The sequence below is a fragment of the Lithobates pipiens genome, unplaced genomic scaffold (genome assembly GCF_037356315.1).
Source record: "Lithobates pipiens isolate NorthernLeopardFrog02 unplaced genomic scaffold, aLitPip1_a1.2 Scaffold_13, whole genome shotgun sequence".
In the NCBI taxonomy this organism is placed as follows: Eukaryota; Metazoa; Chordata; class Amphibia; order Anura; family Ranidae; genus Lithobates; species Lithobates pipiens.
In genome coordinates this window covers 122901960-122923898 of record NW_027507718.1, presented here as the reverse complement: position 1 = coordinate 122923898, position 21939 = coordinate 122901960, and the positions used below count along the sequence as shown (strand labels likewise).

The window sequence follows — 21939 nt, the reverse complement described above, 5'->3', positions numbered from 1 at the left end:
ATAATATATATTTTTTTTAATTTCCAGCTGATAATAATCTTGTAAAAGAAAGGGTCCTTTTTTTTTTTTTTTTTTTTTTTAGCCTTGGTGAAGGGGTCCATAGAGAAATAAGTTGCTCTGTTATTGTACTAGTGACTTTTTTTTTTTTTTTACAATCCTACATCACATTTTAAAGCTGAACTCCAGGCAAACTGCTAAATACACTTAATAAACACAGCACGGCCCTGTCTAGCAGGGTGGAAGCTTAACTTTTCCCTGCTACCATTTCACTTGCAGGTCCCCCAACTGCCCTGTAATTGGACATTGAAAGGGGAAGCCACAGTATGACGAGCTCATCTCTCTGCTATTCTGCTAATTCCTCCTATTGGCATGACTCTTTGTACTTCCACAAATCTGACTGGCTCCTTGTGCTGTTGCTGTTGACCTCTGCAGTACAGACTGCATAATAGACAGCAAAAGACTGATATCAAGTCAATTTCAGTGATTTCAAAGGCAGAAAGTTTTTTTTACCCTAATGCATTTTAGGTAAAAAGGAAAAAATACCTTCTGCATGCATCTCAAATGCCCCCCCCCCCCCCCCAATTAAGTTAAAAGCATTCTACATGCAGCTCAGCTGCCCCTTATACATACCTGAGCCTGTTCTCGATCTAGCGTACACAAGGGCAGATGCCCTTCTCATTGGCTCAGACTCCCACAGGTGTGAATAGGAAGTTGGGGGTGTGGCTGAGTCCTGTGCTGTGTGTTTTATGGACACACACAGCGCAGGGCTCATGAAGTGGGCAAGCATGCCCCCATAGCAGGTGGGGAGGGGGAGGGAGCTGGCATGGTAGCCAAGAAGAGCAGGATTGGAGCTGCACGGTGCTAAACTGTTGCACAGTGCAGGTTAAGTGTGATGTTTGTTATTTAAGAAAAAAATGTAAACCTTTGCAATCACTTTAAGGCTTCTTTCACACTGAGGCAGTTTTCAGGCTAGAAATGGCCTCTTATGCCCTGTACACACGAGCGGAAAAACCATCCAACTTTTTTCCGAGGGAATTCCCTCAAGTTTGGCTTGAACCGTGGTCACACAAGTTCTCTGAACTTTTGACCATCAAGAACGTGGTGATGTACAACACTACAACGAGCCGAGAAAATGAAGTTCAATGCTTCTGAGCATGCATCAAATTGTTTCCGAGCATGCATAGGAATTTTGTGTGTTGGAATGTGTACACACGATTGCAATTTCCAACCAAAAAATAGAGAACCTGCTTTCAATCTTTTGCTGGCTAGAATTCTGCCAGCAAAAGTCCGATGGAGCATACACACGGTCAGAAATTGTGACCAAAAAGCTTGCATCTGACTTTTGCTGGCAGAATTTCTGATCATGTGTATGGGGCTCAACGCCTGAAAACCGCCTCCCCATTCATGTTAATGTGACTTTTCACATGGGGCGGTGTGCTTATGGGGACGTTCTGAAAAGTCCTGCAAGCAGCATCTTTGGGACGGTTTGGGAGTGGTGTATACTCCAGTTTTTGAGTTAACTAATTCACCACCTGACTTACTACCACCTGTGCCAGTTGAGCTTTGTTCCACTTCTCTTCCGCATGTGGCAGCTGATCCTGCCTAGTTTTGCTGCCAATTGTACCAGGTTAAGCATTTTATTAAATGTGCCTATTGACCATGCTGCAAACTTGATTTCAGTTGTACCACTTAAGGCAACAAATGGTACTATAATTGAATGCAGAGACCATTGTGACAGTGCATTTCCTCTTTCCAAACAAGTTTTCAGACAAATATTTTTTGATATTATAGGCACACCACCCAGAAATGTGGTATATGATGGAAAGTCTGATGATCTGATGGATGTTTAACTGAATCTTACTTAAAGGAGAAGTCCAGCTTGAGCTCATTTGGCTGGGCTTTTCCTCTGAATCACAGGAGTGCAAACCATTTTGCACTCCTGTGACCCATTTTCTGTATAGATCGGTCTGAAGTCCACTCTCAGCTGACGTCACCAGGATCAGTCCAGGCTCTACGTCATGCCAACTTCTGAAGTCTGGATCCGCCAGGTTCCTAGACTGATGGCAGTCTCCGTGAGCTGCTTAGCCAGCTGCTCCCTGCCTCTCTACAGCTCAGCACTCCAGGGAGTGTGTAGGAGGAGAGCTGCTGACTGTCAGACAATCGAGCCATTGGCAGTGTTCGTGGCTCGGTTCTCAGTGAAGAGGCTGCACTGCATCCACCTAGTTAAGTATGGATGGACAATAAAAAAAAAACTATTTTAAAGGATAATCCTTCAATCTTGGTTGAGCTTGATGGACTTGTCTTTTTTTCAACCTGACTAACTATAAATAAGTTAATCTTTTGTAAAATGCTACATCTTCTACCCATATTCAGGGTGTAACATGTTACTGTTGCCGCAGCCCTTGTAACAGTGAGTCGGGGATCTTCTCCCCACATTCGCAGGCACAATTTTTAAACAAACTCATGTGGGTCTCTGTCCACCTGGCTGCATCATTCATTCACAGAATTCTGTGATTGTGGAAACAACAAGTACCGTCAGCCTTTGCAGAGGTCAGCTTGTAGCTCTCAATGAACTTCCAGTGCGCTGTTGAGTGCTTTAGGTAGTTCATTGTTCCTTGCTGTCAATGGGTAATTGCCTACCCGTACTAGGTAAGAGCGGACAGCTTACACCGACAGTCTGTAAGAGCCCTGCATTGCACCCAAGATCTGTTGATTGCTGGCGCAATGCTTTGCAGGCTCCTAATAAACAAACAAAAATAAATAATAATGCACATTTTTTTACCTGCAAAAAAAACTCTTATTTATGGCCAGCTTAACTTCTGCTGACCTGGGTTTGCTCACTGGTTATTTCTATCTCCAGATCTGGATCACAGTTCCTACAGCCAATTCTTATAATATTTCTATTAAATATTTTATCAGAAGTACAAAAAAATTGTGATTCTATGCAAAGACTTGCAACAATGCATTTTCTAAAAAGTACTGCAGATGCTCTAGTCAGCCGTTTTATCTGGTACTAATGAGGTTGGCAGTGCCTATTATGTACTTGCAGGATAACAGTTTGAAACATACAATTGATAAAGGAAGACAACTTGGTGTGGCCACCCACTCATTCCTATCTTCAATTCTGTGCTTTCCAACACTAGGTGATTAAAAACATTATAGAGGAAACCACTTTGTTTTCAAAAACCTCTTTGATCTTTGAACAAATATTAACGGCTGCCGGATACCATTTAGAAACAAAAAAAGTCTCATGCAGCTTGGCATGTAAATTGCCATCATCCCTGTATATATGAAAATTGTGAATACCTCTTAAGTGGGATTTTTAAGGCATTTTGAAAATGAAAAAAATATTCAAAAAAGTTTATTGGTACAAAATTTTGTACCATTAAACTTTTTTTGAATATATATTTTTTAATTTTCAAATTGCCATAAAAATCCCACTTAAAAGGTATTCACAAATACCATTTAGAAACAAAAGCATTTTTTTTAATTTGTTTATAGCAAAAATAGTGGAGCTAATAGTCTGTTTTATATCTTACATTGTTGTCCTCAAAACATTTTGTTTGCAGATTTATAGTTTCTTGACAAGAAAATGTGTAAGCACGTTTTAATCTTTACATCATCTTCTAAACCAGGGTTCTACAAACGTCCTAAACAAAGGGCCAGTTTACTGTCCTTCAAGCTTAAAGTGGTTGTAAACTCTTACAGACCACTTTAACCTACAGGTAAGCCTAGATTAAGGCTTACCTGTAGGTGCAAGAAATATCTTCTTAACCTACGCGGTTAACCTGTTAACCTGCACGCATGCGCCGGAGTGACGTCATCGCTGCTCCGGCCAGTCACAGTGCCAGAGCAGCGATACCCGGGAGTCACTCCAGGTATCATGGCGACGGAGGACGTGGGTGAGGGTCGCTTTGTGAGCTTTGATCTCAGGTAAGTAATTCATAATGAGCTAGTATGCATACTAGCTCATTATGCCTTATTTTTTTATTTTTTTTGAGAGGGTTTACTTCCTTTTTAAGGGAGGCCATTTTGTGGCCAATGGGAGGAGAAAATGTCCTGGTGTCAGTGGGGTTAAACAGTGCCATATGATTGGTATTAGAGGGAGTAATCGTACTCTATCATTGGTATCAAGGGGAGGAAAAGTGTCCCATTATTGGTGTCAGTAGGAGGAATAGTGCCCCATCATTTGAGTCAGTGGGAGGAATAGAGAAAAGATATACCTGTGCTCAAATCCTAATCGCTTGTACATGTATTTAAACTATCAGGCGCTTAAAGGGTTGTGACCGCATGTTAACACTGCAAATTCTGAGTCGACCCTCTGCACACTGCTACACACACTTTCCAGCAAACTGTGCAAATGTAAAACGGGGATTTGTAGTCCACACATATTGCAATACACATTTAGACCCCTTTCACACCACACCACCCATAGCGTGGGTGGTAAAACGTCGATATTTTTAGCGGCGTTTTACCGCCAGATTTGCGGCGCATTTCGGCCGCTAGCGGGGCGCTTTTACCCCCCTGCTAGCAGCCGAGAAAGGGTTAAAACCGCAATGGCGGCATTTTGCCGGCGGTATTACAGCGCTGCCCCATTGATTTCAATGCGGAGCAGTGGTGGAGGAGTGGTAAACACACCGCTTCTTCACCACTCCAAATAAGCTGCTGGCAGGACTCTTCCCTGATGTCCTGCCAGCGCACCGCACACTACAAACAATGGTGCAGCTTTTTTAGGGCGGATTGCAATCGCTATTTCTAAAGCTATAGCGCCTGCAAAACGCCCTGGTGTGAAAGGGGTCTTAAGCTGACCAACTGTACCAAAGTAATCCCTGTTATGGTCAGTCCTACACTGCTTTGTCACTGTAAATGCTACGGTGGACACCATGCCAACCTGGGGCATAGAGAGACAAAGTGGGGGGGTGCTAAATGGGTGTGACCACATATTGACACTACAAATTCTGGATGGATCCTCTGCACACTGCTATACACCCTTTCCGGTAAACGATGCAAATGTAAAACCAAGATTTGCAGTGGCAAAGCAGAGTAGGACTGGCCATAAGAGGGATTATTTTGGGGCAGTTGGTCAGCTTAAACATGTATTGCAATATACGTGAACTAAAAATCCCCATTTTACATTTGCAAAGTTTGCTGGAAAAGGTGTATAGCAGTCTGCATAGGGTTCATCCATTTGTAGTGGGAGGAATAGTGCCCCATCGTTGGTGTCAGTGGGATAATAGTATGCCATTTTTGTTATCAATGGGAGAAATGGTGCCCCATCATTAGTATCAATGAGATGAATAGTGTGCCATAGTTTGTTTCAGTGTTTGGACTAGTGCCACTTTGTTGTCTGTGGCAGGAAATTTTCTCCACTGTTGCTAAAAGTGTGTGTGGGGGGGAGGGGGGGGGGGGATAATGCCCCAAGAGCTGGATAAAAGCAAGCAAAGGGCCACAGATTGGAGACCACTGTTGTATACCAAAAATTGAGAAACATTTTTGTTTTGTTCACTCTAATTTAAATTGATTAGGTTGAATTAAAAGCTTGTATAGGATACCACGCATTGGTTTATGGATAGGGGTCATCCTGAATGACAAAGCTGTGACATTGTTTTTTCAGTAGGTAAGCTGTGAACGTGTGCTACAATAAAAATGCATATTTGTTATTACTTAAAGAGTTTGTAAAGCTAAAAGGTTTTTTACTTTTTTTTGCATTCTAAGTGCAGCTCCCCACTAAATACCTGACCCCTATCTCCCAGCTCTCATAGGCTTGGCTGAGAGCAGCAGTAGCTATTGACGTCTGCTGCTGTCAGTCAAAACCTGTGAGCAGAAAAAGGGGTGCAGGGCCAGCTCCAGTGGGGGACCCCGAAAAGAGAAGGATCAAGGCTGCTCTGTGGAAAACCATTGCACAGAGCAGGTAAGTATAACATGATTTGTATTAAAAAATATTTCAACCTTTAAAGTGGTTGTAAAGGTTTTTTTTACCTTCATGCATTCTATGTATTTTTGCGTCTTCAGGACTCGCACTCCTGATTTGCTTTTTGCAGCAGCGGAAGCCATTGGCTCTCGCTGCTGTCAATCACAGCCAGTGAGCCAATCAGGAGACGGGGGGCGGGGGGCACACATGGGTCAGAAACATGTCTGCTTGGGTTCCCCCACAGCAAGCTGCCTGCAGGAGGGAGGTGCCAGGAGCACCGGAGTAGGACCCGAGAAGAAGAGGATCTGGGCTGCTCTGTGCAAAACCACTGCACAGAGCAGGTAAGTATGACATGTTTGTTATTAAAAAACAAAACAAAAAAAAAAACAAGGCTTTAATATCACTTTAAAAAAAAAAAAACTCTGTTAAAAGTTATGTTAAAATAGCAGTCATTGCATTTGGTTTCTTCTTTTCCTTGTCTTTTAGCACCAAACTCCCGATCCCTTTGCAGCTACTTTTCCAGGCTCTGGTTTCTCAGAAGACCCCTTTAAAAGCAAACATGACATGCCAGCACTGCCCCCTAAAAGAAGTGTCCCACCACGGCCAAAGCCTCCAAGTGGTAAGATGCACTTTAGTTTTATTCATCACAGTTGTGTCTAGCGTTGTTTTTAGAATCATTGTGTGTGTTGAATGTTAAGCTTGGTTGTTACAAACAAAACAAAGAGAAAATACATTAGGAACTGCAAATTAAGGTATAGACTTCAGATGCCCAAACGACAGGTCCCTGAAAGCTTTCTTTTGAAACATAACCATAAACATGTACTCCTGAATCGGTCATGTTTTCATGCTTTTACCTGGTGGAGGAGAGAGTAGATGGTAGAACAGAAAATGTTTAGTCAGTGTAATACAGGGGTAGGCAAACTTTAAGAGGTGTAGATCTACCTGAACAACATGGGAGAAGGCAAAGAAAACTGGGAACAGTGTCGCCTCTTCACACCTGATTTAAAAGTCTAATTGCTGTACTACTGTGTCGCATTCACATGCATTGCATGGCAATTGTGGGTTTAAATCAGGTGGTGAGGAGGCAAAATATCACCTCCTCACCACTTGTCAGACACATTCAAATCGCATTTCAGAGGAGCAGCAGTGCCTGCTGCACTTGTGAATAAGCCCTTAGTTGTATTCCACAGCGACACCCTTAGGGCTCATTCACACGTAAAGTTAAGAGGTGGTAAAACACTGCAGTTGAATCGTAGTTTACCACCCCCAACTTCTACTCCCTTTAGCTCTTGAGGCAAAAGCCAAAGGTGTGCACATGCTACAGCAGGAATTAAACCCCTTGTGGCATTTGGTGGGTGCTACCACCTGCCAATCGCTGCCCATTTAAGGGAAAGGGGCCATTCTGCAAGCGCTCTGCAACTGCATGCTTCTGCGGGTCCAAGGGGTTAAAGCAGATGGTAAGAAAGCAACACAGTGCTGCCTGCTTTAACCCCTTGTTTGCTGTACTGCACACGGTTTTATAACAGCCTCATTCACTTGAAAGGGTCATGCTTCGCTTGTGCTACACCCATCAACAACAGGGCATATAACTCCTGCTGCGGCTGTGACGTGTACACCAGGTATGTGCAGTCAGGGGAGGCAGATATGGCTGAGCATGAACATAATAAAACATATTTAAAAAAAAACTATCTAGCTTTGAGGGTCGTAGCTCTGTGAAAATTGGGGGGAAGGGGGGTAGCTTAAGTCCTACCCCACCAGTGGTGCTCCTGCCGTCTATGGTTCCAGAGATACGGGGCTCCATGCACAGCCTGTCAGAAGCTATAGAGCAGCCAGTTTAATCACAAGCTGGCACACTCTGCAGCAGACTGAGAGGATGAGCTCACAGTGCCTCTGACTTCTTGTCAGAGGCACTGAGCTCAATGGACAGCTTGGAGCCTTGGACCAATAAAGTAAAAGGCCCATTAGAACAAACTGTCCAACAAAAATGCCGCAGTGGAGGCTGTCCTCTTACTGCAGTGTCATTCAAGGGGGCATGTGTCTAAAAGACAAATGATCCATTCCAACCCAGCCCTGTTAACTACAAGGAAATAATATGGGTTTATGGGTTTAAGATTTACCCATAATCCCATGTTTTTCTCACACAGTTAAGAGGGAGGATGAGAATCTGCTGCCTGCTGAAAGGGTACTGTTTTACTCAAGCTAAATAATATATTACATAGTTACATAGTTACATAGTTACATAGTTAGTCAGGTTGAAAAAAGACACAAGTCCATCCAGTTCAACCTTAAAAACAAATAAATAAAATAAAAAATAATCGTACAATCCAGATACCCAATTTTATGCCCACAATTGATCCAGAGGAAGGCGAAAAAAAAAAACCAGCAGAGCATGCGCCAATTTGCTACAGCAGGGGAAAAAAATTCCTTCCTGATCCCCCAACAGGCGATCGGATTTTCCCTGGATCAACTTTACCTATGTTAGTACCTAGTTATATTATGTACCATCAGGAAAGTATCCAAGCCTTTCTTAAAGCAGTCTACTGAACTGGCCAGAACCACCTCTGGCGGGAGTCTATTCCACATTTTCACAGCTCTAACTGTGAAGAAACCTTTCCGTACTTGAAGATGAAATCTCTCTTCCTCTAGACGTAAAGAGTGCCCCCGTGTCCTCTGGGTTGACCGTACAGAGAACTCAACACCAAGTTCACTATATGGACCCCTAATGTATTTGAACATGTTGATCATATCCCCCCTTAATCTCCTCTTCTCAAGAGTGAATAAATTTAGTTCCTCTAATCTCTCCTCATAGCTGAGTTCCTCCATGCCTCTTATCAGTTTGGTTGCCCTTCTCTGCACTTTCTCCAGTTCCCCGATATCCTTTTTGAGAACTGGTGCCCAAAACTGAACGGCATATTCCAGGTGAGGTCTTACTAATGATTTGAACAGGGGCAAAATGATATCTCTTTCTCTGGAGTCCATACCTCTCTTAATACAAGAAAGGACTTTGTTCGCTTTGCAAACAGCAGCTTGGCATTGCATGTTGTTATTGAGCTTATGGTCTACCAAAACCCCCAGATCCTTCTCCACTATGGATTCCCCCAGTTGTACTCCCCCTAGCATGTATGATGCATGCATATTCTTAGGCCCCAAGTGCATAACTTTACATTTATCAACATTAAACCTCATCTGCCACATAGTCGCCCAATTAGACAGTGTATTGAGGTCGGCTTGTAAATTGGAGACATCCTGTAAAGACGTTATTCCACTGCATATCTTGGTGTCATCTGCAAAGACAGAAATATTACTTTTGATCCCAGACCGAATATCATTTATAAAGATGTTAAAAAGTAAGGGTCCCAGCACTGAACCTTGGGGTACACCACTGATAACCTTAGACCATTCAGAGTAAGAGTCATTAACCACTACTCTCTGAATTCTGTCTTCTAGCCAATTTTCTATCCATTTACAAACTGATATTTCCAAACCTGTAGACTTTACCTTACACATGAGCCGTGTGTGGGGAACTGTATCTATATGTTATAAGATAATTTATTTATCTTTTTACTGTAAAATTACTGGTTTGAAGTTATAACTAATATATATATATATATATATATATATATATATATATATATATATATAATATATAACAGTAATTTGTCTGTTAAGCCATCTGCTTGAGTGCAGTTTTTGAAAATATTGTAAATTACCTTAAAAACAATATATAATAATTTTTTGTATATTACTTAATTATGGTAATTAGCCACTTACCACCCAGGCCAATTCTGACATTTCTCTCCTAAAAAAATTCTTAATTTTTTTTTGCTAGAAAATTACTCAGAACCCCCAAAATATATATTTTTAGCAGACACACTAGAGAATAAAATGGTGGTTGTTGCAACACGGTATTTGCGCAGCAATTTTTCAAACACTTTTTTGGTGGGAAAAAACGGTTTCATGAGTATATAAAAAAAAACACTAATGTTAGCCCGTTTTTTTTTTTTTTTTTTGTATAATGTGAAAGATGTTATGCCAAGTAAATAGATGCCTAACATGTCATGCTTTAAAATTGCGCACACTTGTGTAATGGCACCAAACTTTGGTACTTAAAAATCTCCATAGGCGACGCTTTACATTTTTTTTTACAGGTTACATGTTTAGAGTTACCGAGGAAGTCTAGTGCTAGAATTATTGCTCTCACTCGAATGTTTGTGGTGTATGTAACCTGTGTGTATCTGGTTCTGATACTAGCTAGGGCCTCACCAGCCACTGGCCTCACTGCAGGTCCCTGGTGTACATCCCTGGCCACTGCAGCTAAAGGGGTGGTGGGGGTAGTGAAAACACATCTTAATGATGGGGTTTTATCACCCCCCAAACTGCCAATGTAAATGAGTCCTTACTGTTCTGAGCCCCCTATAAGGCTGCTTTCACACTTGTGCTGCAGTTTACCGGCACTGCACGTACAGAGCAGTGCATCTGTGACTTTCCTGGGTTAGCTGTGCTTTGCCATAGACTATTAAATCCTGCAGGTATGATGCACTTTCTGAAAGTGTACCAAAACTCCTGCATTCAGAAAGTGCAGCAAACCTGCAGGATATAATAGAAGCCCATGGCTAAGCGCAGCTAAGCTGCAGGTACATTGCACTGCACATGCAGTGTGGATAAACTGCAGCACATCAGTATGAAAGCAGACCTATACTATTATGCCCAGTTTATTGCTTCACGCTCACCTGAAGATCTCTTCATTTCTGCTGCTGGTACCACTCTGGAGACCACTAGCCGGGATAAGGAGTGCAGTTGGCATAGATCCACACGAGACAGGAGCCAGCACTATAGAGCAGGCATTGGCTTAGGTGGCTCTCGCTCCCTATTACAGCTCCTACTTTACAAGTAGTCCCTCTGCATTGCACTCTGTTTGATGCTCTGGGATCGTGGGTCAGCAAGCCCAGACAGTGATCTACTGGTGGATCATGATCTGCGGGTTGCTGACCCCGGGGTAATGTTTCCTTTATAGGAAGATAATGCCTTTCAGCTTGTAAATCCAGCCCAGAGAAGCAACTCGATCTCTGTAATCAGTTTACCAAGGGGTACCCCAAAAAAAAATTTCAATAATAATTCATACAATGCCTATGCAATTATGACCATTTCTCAGTCAGAGTCATCTGGAAAGGATGAAAATTTACTCATGTCTGTGGTCATCGTAAGTATAGTATATTGCCTATGAGGCCAGGGCTGCCTAACAGTCAGCTTGTAGGGGGCCAAGAAGGTATGTCCCTGTGATGCGACAGCTCAGTCGTGTTGGTTACACAGGGAGAGCGTTTAATTTTAAGTGCGAAAGTTTAATTCAGCTTGGCATTAATGCATGAATGAAAATTACTTTTAAAATCTGTCTTTGTGATCTTTTTTTTGTGAGGATGAATTAAAAAAGCTCCCCATCCCTCCTCGTGACGTACATATTTAATGAATGTATCTACAAATCTCAGCATTTATTGCAAAAAGTAGACTATACACATATGCCTGAGGGGAAAAAAAAAATCACCTGCACTAACAATTCTGATTTTTAATACTCTAGAAACACTATGGGGGTTATTTAGGAAAGGCAAATCCACTTTGCACTGCAAGTGCACTTGGAAGTGCAGTTGCTCTAAATCTAAGGGGTAGATCTGAAAGGAGGGGAAGCTCTGCTGATTTTATCATCCAATCATGTGCAAACTAAAATGCTGTTTTTTATTTTCCTTGCATGGCCCCCTCGGATCTACAGAGACTTTACTTCCAAGTGCACTTTCAGTGCAAAGTGGATTTTTCTTTGGTAAACAACCCCCTATGACTATTCTTCTTTAATATGAAAGTAGCTGGGAGTTTTATGAGCCTGTCCCCACCCTTCATATTTCTGATATGCTGGGAAAGAGGAAATGTCACAGCATCAAATTATAATTATTACTTTTTCACATATGCAAACCTCAAGTTAAAAAATAATTGCAGTTATGAATATTTTATACATGGTGACACTGGCCCGGCTTGGACCAATGTCACTATGCATATACCATCCTTAGCTGATGCTCCTCGAACCTGGAAATCACAGAAGCAGACAACGCTACTCCAGTGATCTCCAGTTGCTTCCAGGTCCCGTGTCGAGCTGCTGACCCTCCTGCATTCTGTGAACATAGGTGGTCAGCCACTTGGCATTCAGATAAATCTTTAGCATCTTCTGAATGAATGCAGTACATTCCCTGATAGGATGAGGTGCAGATGCAGGTGACATAAAGTACACCAGCGTACAAGCCACTTGTATACATGGGCAGCTGTACTTTCTTGGCACTGAAAAACACCCCAATTTTTCCTTGAATGTGCAGAAGTGAACATGTGCATGAGGCCAAATAAAAATACTTCGTCCCCAAAATAATCTCTAAATTGCAACAACGAAGTTGGTTGATCTGGATGACAATTCTGATTTACTGCAAAAGCATCAAATGCTCACATAAACAAATACAAGGTCATTCAAATCTTTAGCGATTGCATACCTGTAAAAAAGAATTGTGGTCAAGCTAATTTGTGTGCTCATTAACCAAACCTAATGTTGTTTTAATGTTACACTAACAAAATTGTTTTATATTAATCCTACAGGACAACTTATTCCTACATCTAGGTTATAGACCCATATCTTGATTGTACACTAGCAAGCTTTTGAGGATATACACCCCTGGAGCACTTGTCCTACAATCTTACCTCATGTTAAGACTCCTCAGTTTTTTCCTAGTGTCTGTAGATGATGGACTACGTCTTTTTCCTGGAGAAACCAACTAGAGTATTTTATTATTCTTTAATAAACCCTCACTGTCTACGAAAGCAGCATTCCAAGATTGGTGCAACCTCTGTAAAACCTTTGGCGCAATACCTAGACCCTTCAGGCACTGGATCCTTGCTTGGCACTTGATGCTATATGTGGCGTCATTCACAATTTGCTATACAGGTTCAGGGCCATGGTCGATCACAATGGAACCCAGTTCATGAAGACCCTCCTCAGGGGTATGCCCACTGTGTCCAGCATCGTGAAGCGGTTAGACGGGGTTACCCTGTATGATTGACCTTTACTGTGTAATATAGGGTTATGCTTGGAATGGTATTCACTTTAGGGGAGGGGCTGTCTAATGTGAAGGGGTCCAGATTATTATCTTTATTATCAGGTGAATGCAGCCATCCATGCATTTACATTTCTTGAATCCTTTTAATAAATTGACAATTACCTGTCTCAGGGTCCAGCAATGTCGGCGGCAGATGACGAGCAATCGCTCGTCTCTCTTCTGCCCCCTCCGCCATCCTCTGTCAGGGAATCGGGAAGTGAAGCATTGCGGCTTCACGGCCCGGTTCCCTACTGCGCATGCGCGAGTTGCGCTGCGCTTCTCTACTGGTCCCCGCTGTGTCCTGGGAACTGTGTGTTTCCCAGAACACAACGGGGGGGGGGGGCGGGGCATCTGCGGCGGTCTTGTCCCGGAAGTGGGTGCAGATACCTGGGTTATCCTGGTAACTGCACCCCTCTCCCCTCTGAAAGGTGGCGATTGTGGCACCGGAGGGGGGGGAAGGATCAGATGAGTGGAACTTCCACTTCAGGGTGGAGGTCCTCTTTAAGTGGAGAAGGGTTGCTGACCCCTGTCCTAGACCATTCTTTTTTCTATAGGGGATTTCAGCATTCTATCTCAGTGAGGATAACCGAAAAAAGTTTCTATATTGGATGTTGCCAGAGTGTTCCTCAAAGCTACTTCTTCCTTTACACAAGCACATTCCCTGTTTGTCCTCTCCTCCGGTCCTAAAATCCAGTTACTTGGTGGATAAGGAATTTGATCACTAGAGCTTATGCTCTAAACCAAGTAACTCCTCTTCTGCTCTTACTCACACACGCCACCAGATCTTTTGGAGCATCCTGGGCCTTTAGGCACCAAGCTTCTGTGGTCCAACTCTGTAAAGCCACCTCCTGATCATCTCTTCTTACTTTTTCAAAGTTTAACTGGTGCATGTTCAGTCTTCTTCTGATGCAACATTCACCCGCAAGGTTCTTGCACTCGGTTTTCATCCTGTTGTTTTTGGGCATGTAGGCCCAGTTCTGTTACCTAGTTGTTGTCCACCCTCAAATTGATTGCTTTGCCCCATAGTTCATGAGTAAGTTGCCTGCCTCCTGTACAATTAAGGTCAGAGGAATTTTGACTTACCGGTAAATTCCATTTCTTGATGTACAGTACAGCAGTGGTCATCAACCCTGTCCTCAGGGCCCACTAACAGGCCAGGTTTTATGTATTACCTTGAGGAGATGCAGACTAGAATACTGAAATCACTGAGCAGCAAATGATATCACCTGTGATGTATTTCAGTTATCTTGCAAACCTGGCCTGTTAGTGGGCCCTGAGGACAGGGTTGAAGACCACTGCAGTACAGGACACCTCCTTATACTATTTAGAAATTAAATGGTGAGTGTACATGTGGCCCAGACAGATAATGCAGTCAGAAAGCAACATAGTACAGCACTATCAAACTTGATAATATGATGGGAGAAAAAATTGGTAGATATTTCCTGTGTCATGAATCTGGATACTTTGGTGGAGTGGGGAGAATCTGGGTGTCTTAGGAAATGTCCTCCTTGTCGTATAATGTTTGGAGATCCTTGTGGTATGAAAATTTAACCTTTAAATGTTTCCAGTTCCTCATGGGACATGGTGGTGTTTATGAAAGCTTGCCACCACTGGTAGAAACGTTTTCTGGAGACGACGTGGTTAAAGTTGGTGATTTTTTCCCTATAGATTAATATCTGTAATTCCCTTTTGATCAGAGAGATGGTAGAGCATGAGGAGGAAATCCAATTTTTTAGAATGGACCTCTGGACCTCTAGGAGGCATATCTGGGTCCATGACTTGTGTTGTGCGTCGAGATTTGTTGGAGACCACGTAAGGAGATGTTTGTCCCAATAGCCGAAGATTAACAAAAGAGGGTCCTTTGGGAGGTTAAGTAAGGTAACGCCAAGTATAAAAGATAAAACTTGATCCCAGAAGGTAGCGATGTATGTGCAAGACCACAGAGGGTGCGTTAGGGAGGGCCTCTTTTGGGAGCACAGAGGATATGAAGTGGAGTGAGGATTAGCATTCTTCCATAAGAAAGTTATGAAGGCTCGGTGCAGTATTTTTATTTGTGATTCTCTCCACGATTCATTTGGGATCAGATGGAGGACATTGTTATAGCCCTGAAGTATTTTATCAAGAATCTCTGTGTCAGGAAAGTCCTTGCCCCAATTTGTCAGTGATGATGAAGCGAGAGATGGAGTAATTTTGTGGATCAAGGATTTGAATATGTACGAGATACTATAGGATCCCTCTTTGAGAAGACGGTCAATTATTGTTGTTCGGAATCTTTTGTCTCCTTCCCTGCACGAGTTGCGAATGAAGTTGAAGCATTGCCCAAAATAGAAAACGTGGGATTCAGGTAGAGTATTTTTCCGCAAAAACAGAGGAGGAGTGTGGGATTTTAGGTCACACAGGGGTGCGAATGTGGAGATGCTTTTGTGTTGCCATATGGAGAAAATTTTGTGATCCAAACTTGTTGGGAACATGGGATTTCCCTGGATTGGTAAATGTCTAGAGCTGAAGGGGGGGGGAGATTTAGACTTTTCCGTGATTCTATCCAGGCTATAGCCGTGTCCCTCAAAAGAAGGTTGTGTTGCGTGTCTGACCAAATTAATTTCCATTTGCTGTGTAGTAAGGCCACCAAGAAGTAGGGGCGTGCCATATCTGAAGCGATAGTTAGAATAGCGTGAAGCTTTGGAGATCCAGTCTATACCTATACGTAGCAGACAGGCAAGATTATATAGAGATATGAACAATAATTAAGGGCGCTCTGCAAAAAAAAAATTTAAACCACCAAAAATATTTTCTAAACCACTAAATTACAATAGCTGTGGCAAAAATACTTGAAACAATATAGTGATCACCAGAGTAAAAATATGCACATATATAATGACAATTATTACACTGGAGAAATAGTGAACATCAGTGAACCACCATACATAATAATAATAATTAGCAATGTAAAGTCCCAATAACGTGTCTCTACAAAAAATGAATTCTGACGAATTCTACCGATCCAGAATGTGGAAAACAGATAGTAATCGTGATATAGCAACATGTCGGGAAAAAGGCTTGCGACTCCCTCCGCCATACACGTAGAACTACACCAGTAGTGAAGATACAAGTCCAAACTGCTTACCAGATCCGTTTGACCACTTTAATTAAAAAGTAAGTCAAACAACGCTTGCTATATCACGATTACTATCTGTTTTCCACATTCTGGATCGGTAGAATTCATTTTTTGTAGAGACACGCTATTGGGACTTTACATTGCTAATTATTATTATTATGTATGGTCGTTCCCTGATGTTCACTATTTCTCCAGTGTAATTATTGTCATTATATATGTGCATATTTTTACTCTGGTGATCACTATATTGTTTCAAGTATTTTTGCCACAGCTATTGTAATTTAGTGGTTTAGAAAATATTTTTGGTGGTTTAGAAAATATTTTTTGCAGAGCGCCCTTAATTATTGTTATCACTCTACAGGTGTTTTGTTCACTTTTCTAGGGAGCTGCTCTTTGTGTATATTTTTATTTATTTTTGTTCACATGGCGTGGAATTTGAGCAGTTGAATTCCAACAGTTTTGTTCACTCCAGGCAAGATTATATACCCTGATATTTGGGAGACCTACCTACTTCGCTTCTGGGGAGATAAAGTTTTGGTAAAGCTGTGCGGGGGCGTTTGTTTCGCCAAATAAATTGAGATAATGCCCTGTTCAGTAATATGAACATCTTTGTTTCAGGAGTAATGGTACAGTTTTAAGAAGATATAATAGCCGTGCAAAACTAACCATTTTAAATAAAAAACATCTCCCCAGAAGCAAGAGAGACAGATCTATCCAATTTTCCAATTCCTGAGTAATTATTTTGATTAAGGGAGAGTAGTTCAGGGTGTACAAGGAGGCAGGGACTTTCTCTATCTTGAAGCCTAGGTAAGTTTATATGCATTTTAGCCATGGTGAAGGGAGAGTGAAAGGTCCATGGCTGTGTCCGAGAGGAGCCTAGAGGTAAAATTTTGCTCTTATTTTACAGTATCTCACAAAAGTGAGTACACCCCTCAAAGTTTTGTAAATATTTTATTTTATCTTTTCATGCGACAACACTGAAGAAACAACATTTTGCTATGTAAAGTAGTGAGTGTACAGCTTGTATAACCGTGTAAATTTGCTGTCCCCTCAAAATAACGCAACACACATCCATTCATGCAACAAAAGTGAGTACACCCCTAAGTGAAAATGTCCAAATAGGGTCCAAAGTGTCAATATTTTGTGTAGCCACCATTATTTTCCAGCACTGCCTTAACCCTCATGGAGTTCACCAGAGCTTCACAGGTTGCCACTGGAGTCCTCTTTCACTCCTCCATGACAACATCACGGAACTGGTGGATGTTAGAGACCTTACACTCCTCCATCTTCCGTTTGAGGATACCCCACAGATGCTCAATAGGGTTTAGGTCTGGAGACATGCTTCCATCACCTTTACTCTCAGCTTCTTTAGGAAGGCAGTGGTCATCTTGGAGGTGTGTTTGGGGTCGCTATCATGTTGGAATCCTGCCCTGCGGCCCAGTCTCCAAAGGGAGGTGATCATACTCTGCTTCAGTACGTCACAGTACATGTTGCCATTCATGGTTCCCTCAATGAACTGTAGCTCCCCAGTGTCGGCAGCACTCATGCAGCCCCAGACTATGTCACTCCCACCACCATGCCTGACTGTAGGCGAGGCACACTTGTATTTGTACTCCTCACCTGGTTGCCACCACACACACTTGACACCATCTGAACCAAATAAGTTTATCTTGGTCTCATTAGACCATAGGACATGGTTCCAGTAATCCATGTCCTTAGTCTGCTTGTCTTCAGCAAACTGTTTGCGGGCTTTCTTTGCGTCATCTTTAGAAGAGGCTTCCTTCTAGGACGACAGCCATGCTGACCAATTTGATGCAGTGTGCAGCGTATGTTCTGAACACTAACAGGCTGACCCCCCACTCCTTCAACCTGGCAGCACTCACACATCTATTTCCCAAAGACAACCTCTGGATATGATGCTGAGCACATGCACGCAACATCTTTGGTCGACCATGACAAGGCCTGTTCTGAGTGAAACCTGTCCTGTTAAACCGATGTATGGTCTTGGCCACCGTATTTAACACATCTGCTCCCCATTCACACCCGAGACCTTGTAACACTAATATGTCACATGACACCAAGGATGGAAAATGGCTAATTGGGCCCAATTTGGACATTTTCACTTAGGGGTGTACTCACTTTTGTCATTAATGGCTCTGTGTTGCGTTATTTTGAGGGGACAGTCAATTTACACTGTTATACAAGCTGTACACTCACTACTTATTAAATTGTAGCAAAGTGTCATTTCTTCAGTGTTGTCACATGAAAAGTTATAATAAAATATTAAAAACATGTGAAGGGTGTACTCACTTTTGTGAGATACTGTAATTAATGCCTGAGCAAAGTCTAAACTCTTCAAAGGTCTCTTTGATGGTGGTCATGTCGGATGCAGGGTTCGCAGCGAATATAAGAACATCATCCACAAATAGGGCAGTACGCAAGTCACAGTCGCCAATATGTATCCAATTGAAGCGATGCTTGTTCGGTAAGGTATCTGGAGAGGGGCTCCATAGCTAAATTTAATATTAACGTTGAGAGGGTGCAGCCCTGTCTTGGTTCCTGAAATGTCCTGTAAAGAGATATGTGTAGGATAAGGGCCTTTGCAGAGCCTCGTTAAGAGCTTTCTGGCCTTGTTGCCAGTTTTATAGAGAGTGGCATCTGTGTGTTCATTTGGTAAGCTCTAAGATGTCAACCCAAGACCGTGCCCACCCAAAGTTTTTTCATACGGTGGAAGTCAGGGGAAGTTAAGTGGGTTTCTTTTAACAGGGCGATGTCTGTTTCTAATCTTTTGAGATGGCACAGAATCTTGAGCCTCTTAATGGGGGACCTTTCACATTCCGTGAGGTAACTTTCATGGAAGGATTTTGGCAAGATGAATTGGGGCTGGTGATTTGATTACAGAGGTGGAATCCAGAGAGAGATCGGGTGTGTTGTGAGGCCTCCATGAAAGTCTCCTGTGAAGGTCAGATAGGGTCTGGGTGTTTGCTGGGTAAGTGTGGGTGGAGAGTACAAGTGGTGAACAAAGGAGTGCACATAAAGGTAATAAAAGAAATATAAACCAAACTAGAGGGCGTGGGATTGGTGACACCTTAGATAAGAGGTTTGGTTGGGCTTCTGAGTTCAGCGAGCGCATAAAAGCCTCAGCCTCTGATGGGTTGTGGAAGGTAAGCTGGTTCCCATTTGGTGCTTTGAGACGGAGAGTTTTAGGAAACGCTAGGGTAAATTTGATTTGTTTCTGGTGGAGCTCCGAGCAGATATGTTGGAACACCTTCCTTTTTTTGAGACCTTGATGGAGTAATCGGCGAATATTGGTATCTTGACTCCGTCGATTTGTAGATTTCTTGCTTGCCTGTACTTTTGCAGGATGGGCGGACTTGTCAGCATAGTTTAGGTATTTTGTGATTATCGGGTGGGGGGAAGTGCGTTTGGTGGAGTACATCCCCATGCGGTGAGCCCATTCCACTGCGCAGGGACCTAGGAGGCCCAACACCTCAGAGATGTGTAGAGCGCAAAAGTCTAGGATAGCCAACGATTGCATCGATTCTGGGACTCCCAAAAAACGAAGGTTTCTGCATCTTGATCTATTCTCAAGGTCTTCCAGTTTCTTTATAATATACTGATTTGTTTTTCTTGTTCTTGTTCCGTGGCTTGAGCCTGAGCTAGAGCTCATCCTCTATGGTAGAAAGCCTCTGCTCAGCCTCTTTCAGCCATGAGGCATAGACTTTCAGCTCCTTTTTGTTCTGCAGCATCCCTGCTAGCACAGCCTTCTCCACTGAGGTTGCAATAGTAAAGCTACAACTGCCTGTACAATCTGCTCTGTGGGTCAGGAGGGGCGGCGCTGACACTCTCCTCCATGTCAGGCACCTCCGCCATGCTAGGGAGCGGGGCTGCTGCAGCGGCATCTGGAGAGCGATGAGCTGGTTGCGATTGTGGGCCGCTCTTGTCCAGCAAGCGGTCCATGGATGGGGAAGCTTCCCCGAGGGTCTGCGGGCGGCGGCGGTGTTTCGGAGGGTGCATTAAGCTGATTTTCGGGAGGCGCTGCGGGACCTGTGTGACAGAACAGCTACTTCTTGCGGCACAGGAACTGGAAGTTCAATGGGTATCTTAAAGCGGGAGTCCGCCGTTTTTTGTTTTTTTTTTAAAAGCCAGCAGCTACAAATACTGCAGCTGCCGACTTTTAAAATGATGACACTTACCCGCCCAGCGCGCCCGCGATGTCGACACCCGAAGCTGATCTCTCGATCGTCTCTCGGGTGCTGCCACCACCATCTTGGGTATGGGAATTGGGAAGTGAAGCCTTGCGGCTTCATTTCCCAGTTCCCTACTGCGCATGCGCGAGTCGCGCTGCGCAATAAGGATGGTCCCCGCTGTCTCTGGGATCTGTGTGTTTCCCAGCAGACAGCGGGGGACCTTCGGAAAGGGGCGTACCTTCTACAGATATCTATGCCGGAAGTGGGTGCAGATACCTGTACTGTACAGGTATCTGCACCCCCCTCCCTCCTGAAAGGTGCCAATTGTGGTGCCGGAGGGGGGGAGGGTTCCAATGAGCGGAAGCTCCACTTTAGGGTGGACCTCCGCTTTAATTACCCACTTGTCTACCAAGGTTCATTTATAAACCGCATGATGGAAAAGTGGTTAAAGCAAGCTCGACAGTTGTGTAAGGGCTTTCTGAAAAAAGGGATCTGGAAGCCCTAAAGCTGACTGATCCATTTTATGGGACTCTGAAAGGGCACCCACCTACCTTGCCGGCAGCCCGGGATCCGGGAAGCTGCTTTCACGATCTCTCCAGTGGCTAGTGACCCTGGAAGTGACGTGTATTATGTTACTTCCAGTTTCTCATCTTTCTTTCCTAGAGTAGCTAGGAAAGCACAATCTGTGCTCAATTTAAAGGCTTGATATGTTTGGTATCACTTTACTAGACACAACCTAGTCTCAAATATTTTACAAAAAAATATTGTTTTTTTTTTAACTAAATTTGATAAATAGCTGACATATCACATGACAGAAAAAAAATGCAATTACCACTATTTTATTTCTCAAGGGGTTTTGGTTTTTGAGAGAGTTGGAAGGTAAATTCCAGCAAAATAAAAATGCATATTTTTAAAGTGTGCAAAAAATAAAAAATAAAACATTGCCCAGGTAGGCAACTAATTAAACTGTATCTAAATTCCAAACAAATATTTAATCTAATACAGTATAAATAATGCTAAATGATGCAGCTCTGTATTTGGGAATACATTACTAGCCACTTTCAGCTTTGGAAGATTTACCCCCCCCCCCCCCTTTCCAACCAGACCATTTTTTGCGATACTTTAACTGACAATTGCATAGTCATGCAACGCTGTATCCAAATAAAATGTATGTCCTTTTATTTTCCCACAAATAGCTTTCTTTTGGTGTTATATGATCACCTCTGCAAAAAACAACAATTTTGAAAAAAAAAAATAAAACGTTTTTTTACTTTCCACTATAAAACCTATCCAATAAAAAATGTAAAGAATCTAATTTCTTCATAACTTTAGACCAATATGTATTCTGTTACAATACCTGAAAGTGCAGGATCATGTAAATATATGTGATCCTGCGCAGCCGCACTGTAGCAGTAAAACTGCTATAGGGCGGCCAGCAAGTGGTTAACGTGTACCTATGGTCAGAATTTAAAATCATATTTTCATTTAATTTTTTTTTTTTTTTTAGCCTATCCCTATTAATCTGAACTAACTTAATGTTTGTAAATTTACAGCCGTGGCCAAAAGTTTTGAGAACGACACAAATATTAATTTTCACAAAGT

At 42.7% G+C, this 21939-nt stretch overlaps 1 protein-coding gene across 5 annotated transcripts in view; it reads left to right on the top strand.

Annotated features, from left to right (window-relative positions):
* Nucleotides 1-21939, top strand: part of EPS15L1 (epidermal growth factor receptor pathway substrate 15 like 1) — a 302041-nt gene that overhangs the window by 200413 nt on the left and 79689 nt on the right. For 4 of the 5 annotated variants that reach the window (XM_077475481.1, XM_077475483.1, XM_077475480.1 and 1 more), the window contains one exon: nucleotides 6398-6530. In XM_077475481.1, coding sequence (XP_077331607.1) covers nucleotides 6398-6530 — 133 coding nt within the window. Of the gene's footprint in view, nucleotides 1-6397; nucleotides 6531-12535; nucleotides 12679-21939 lie in introns of those variants that run through there. The other variant, XM_077475484.1, reaches the window with a different exon arrangement.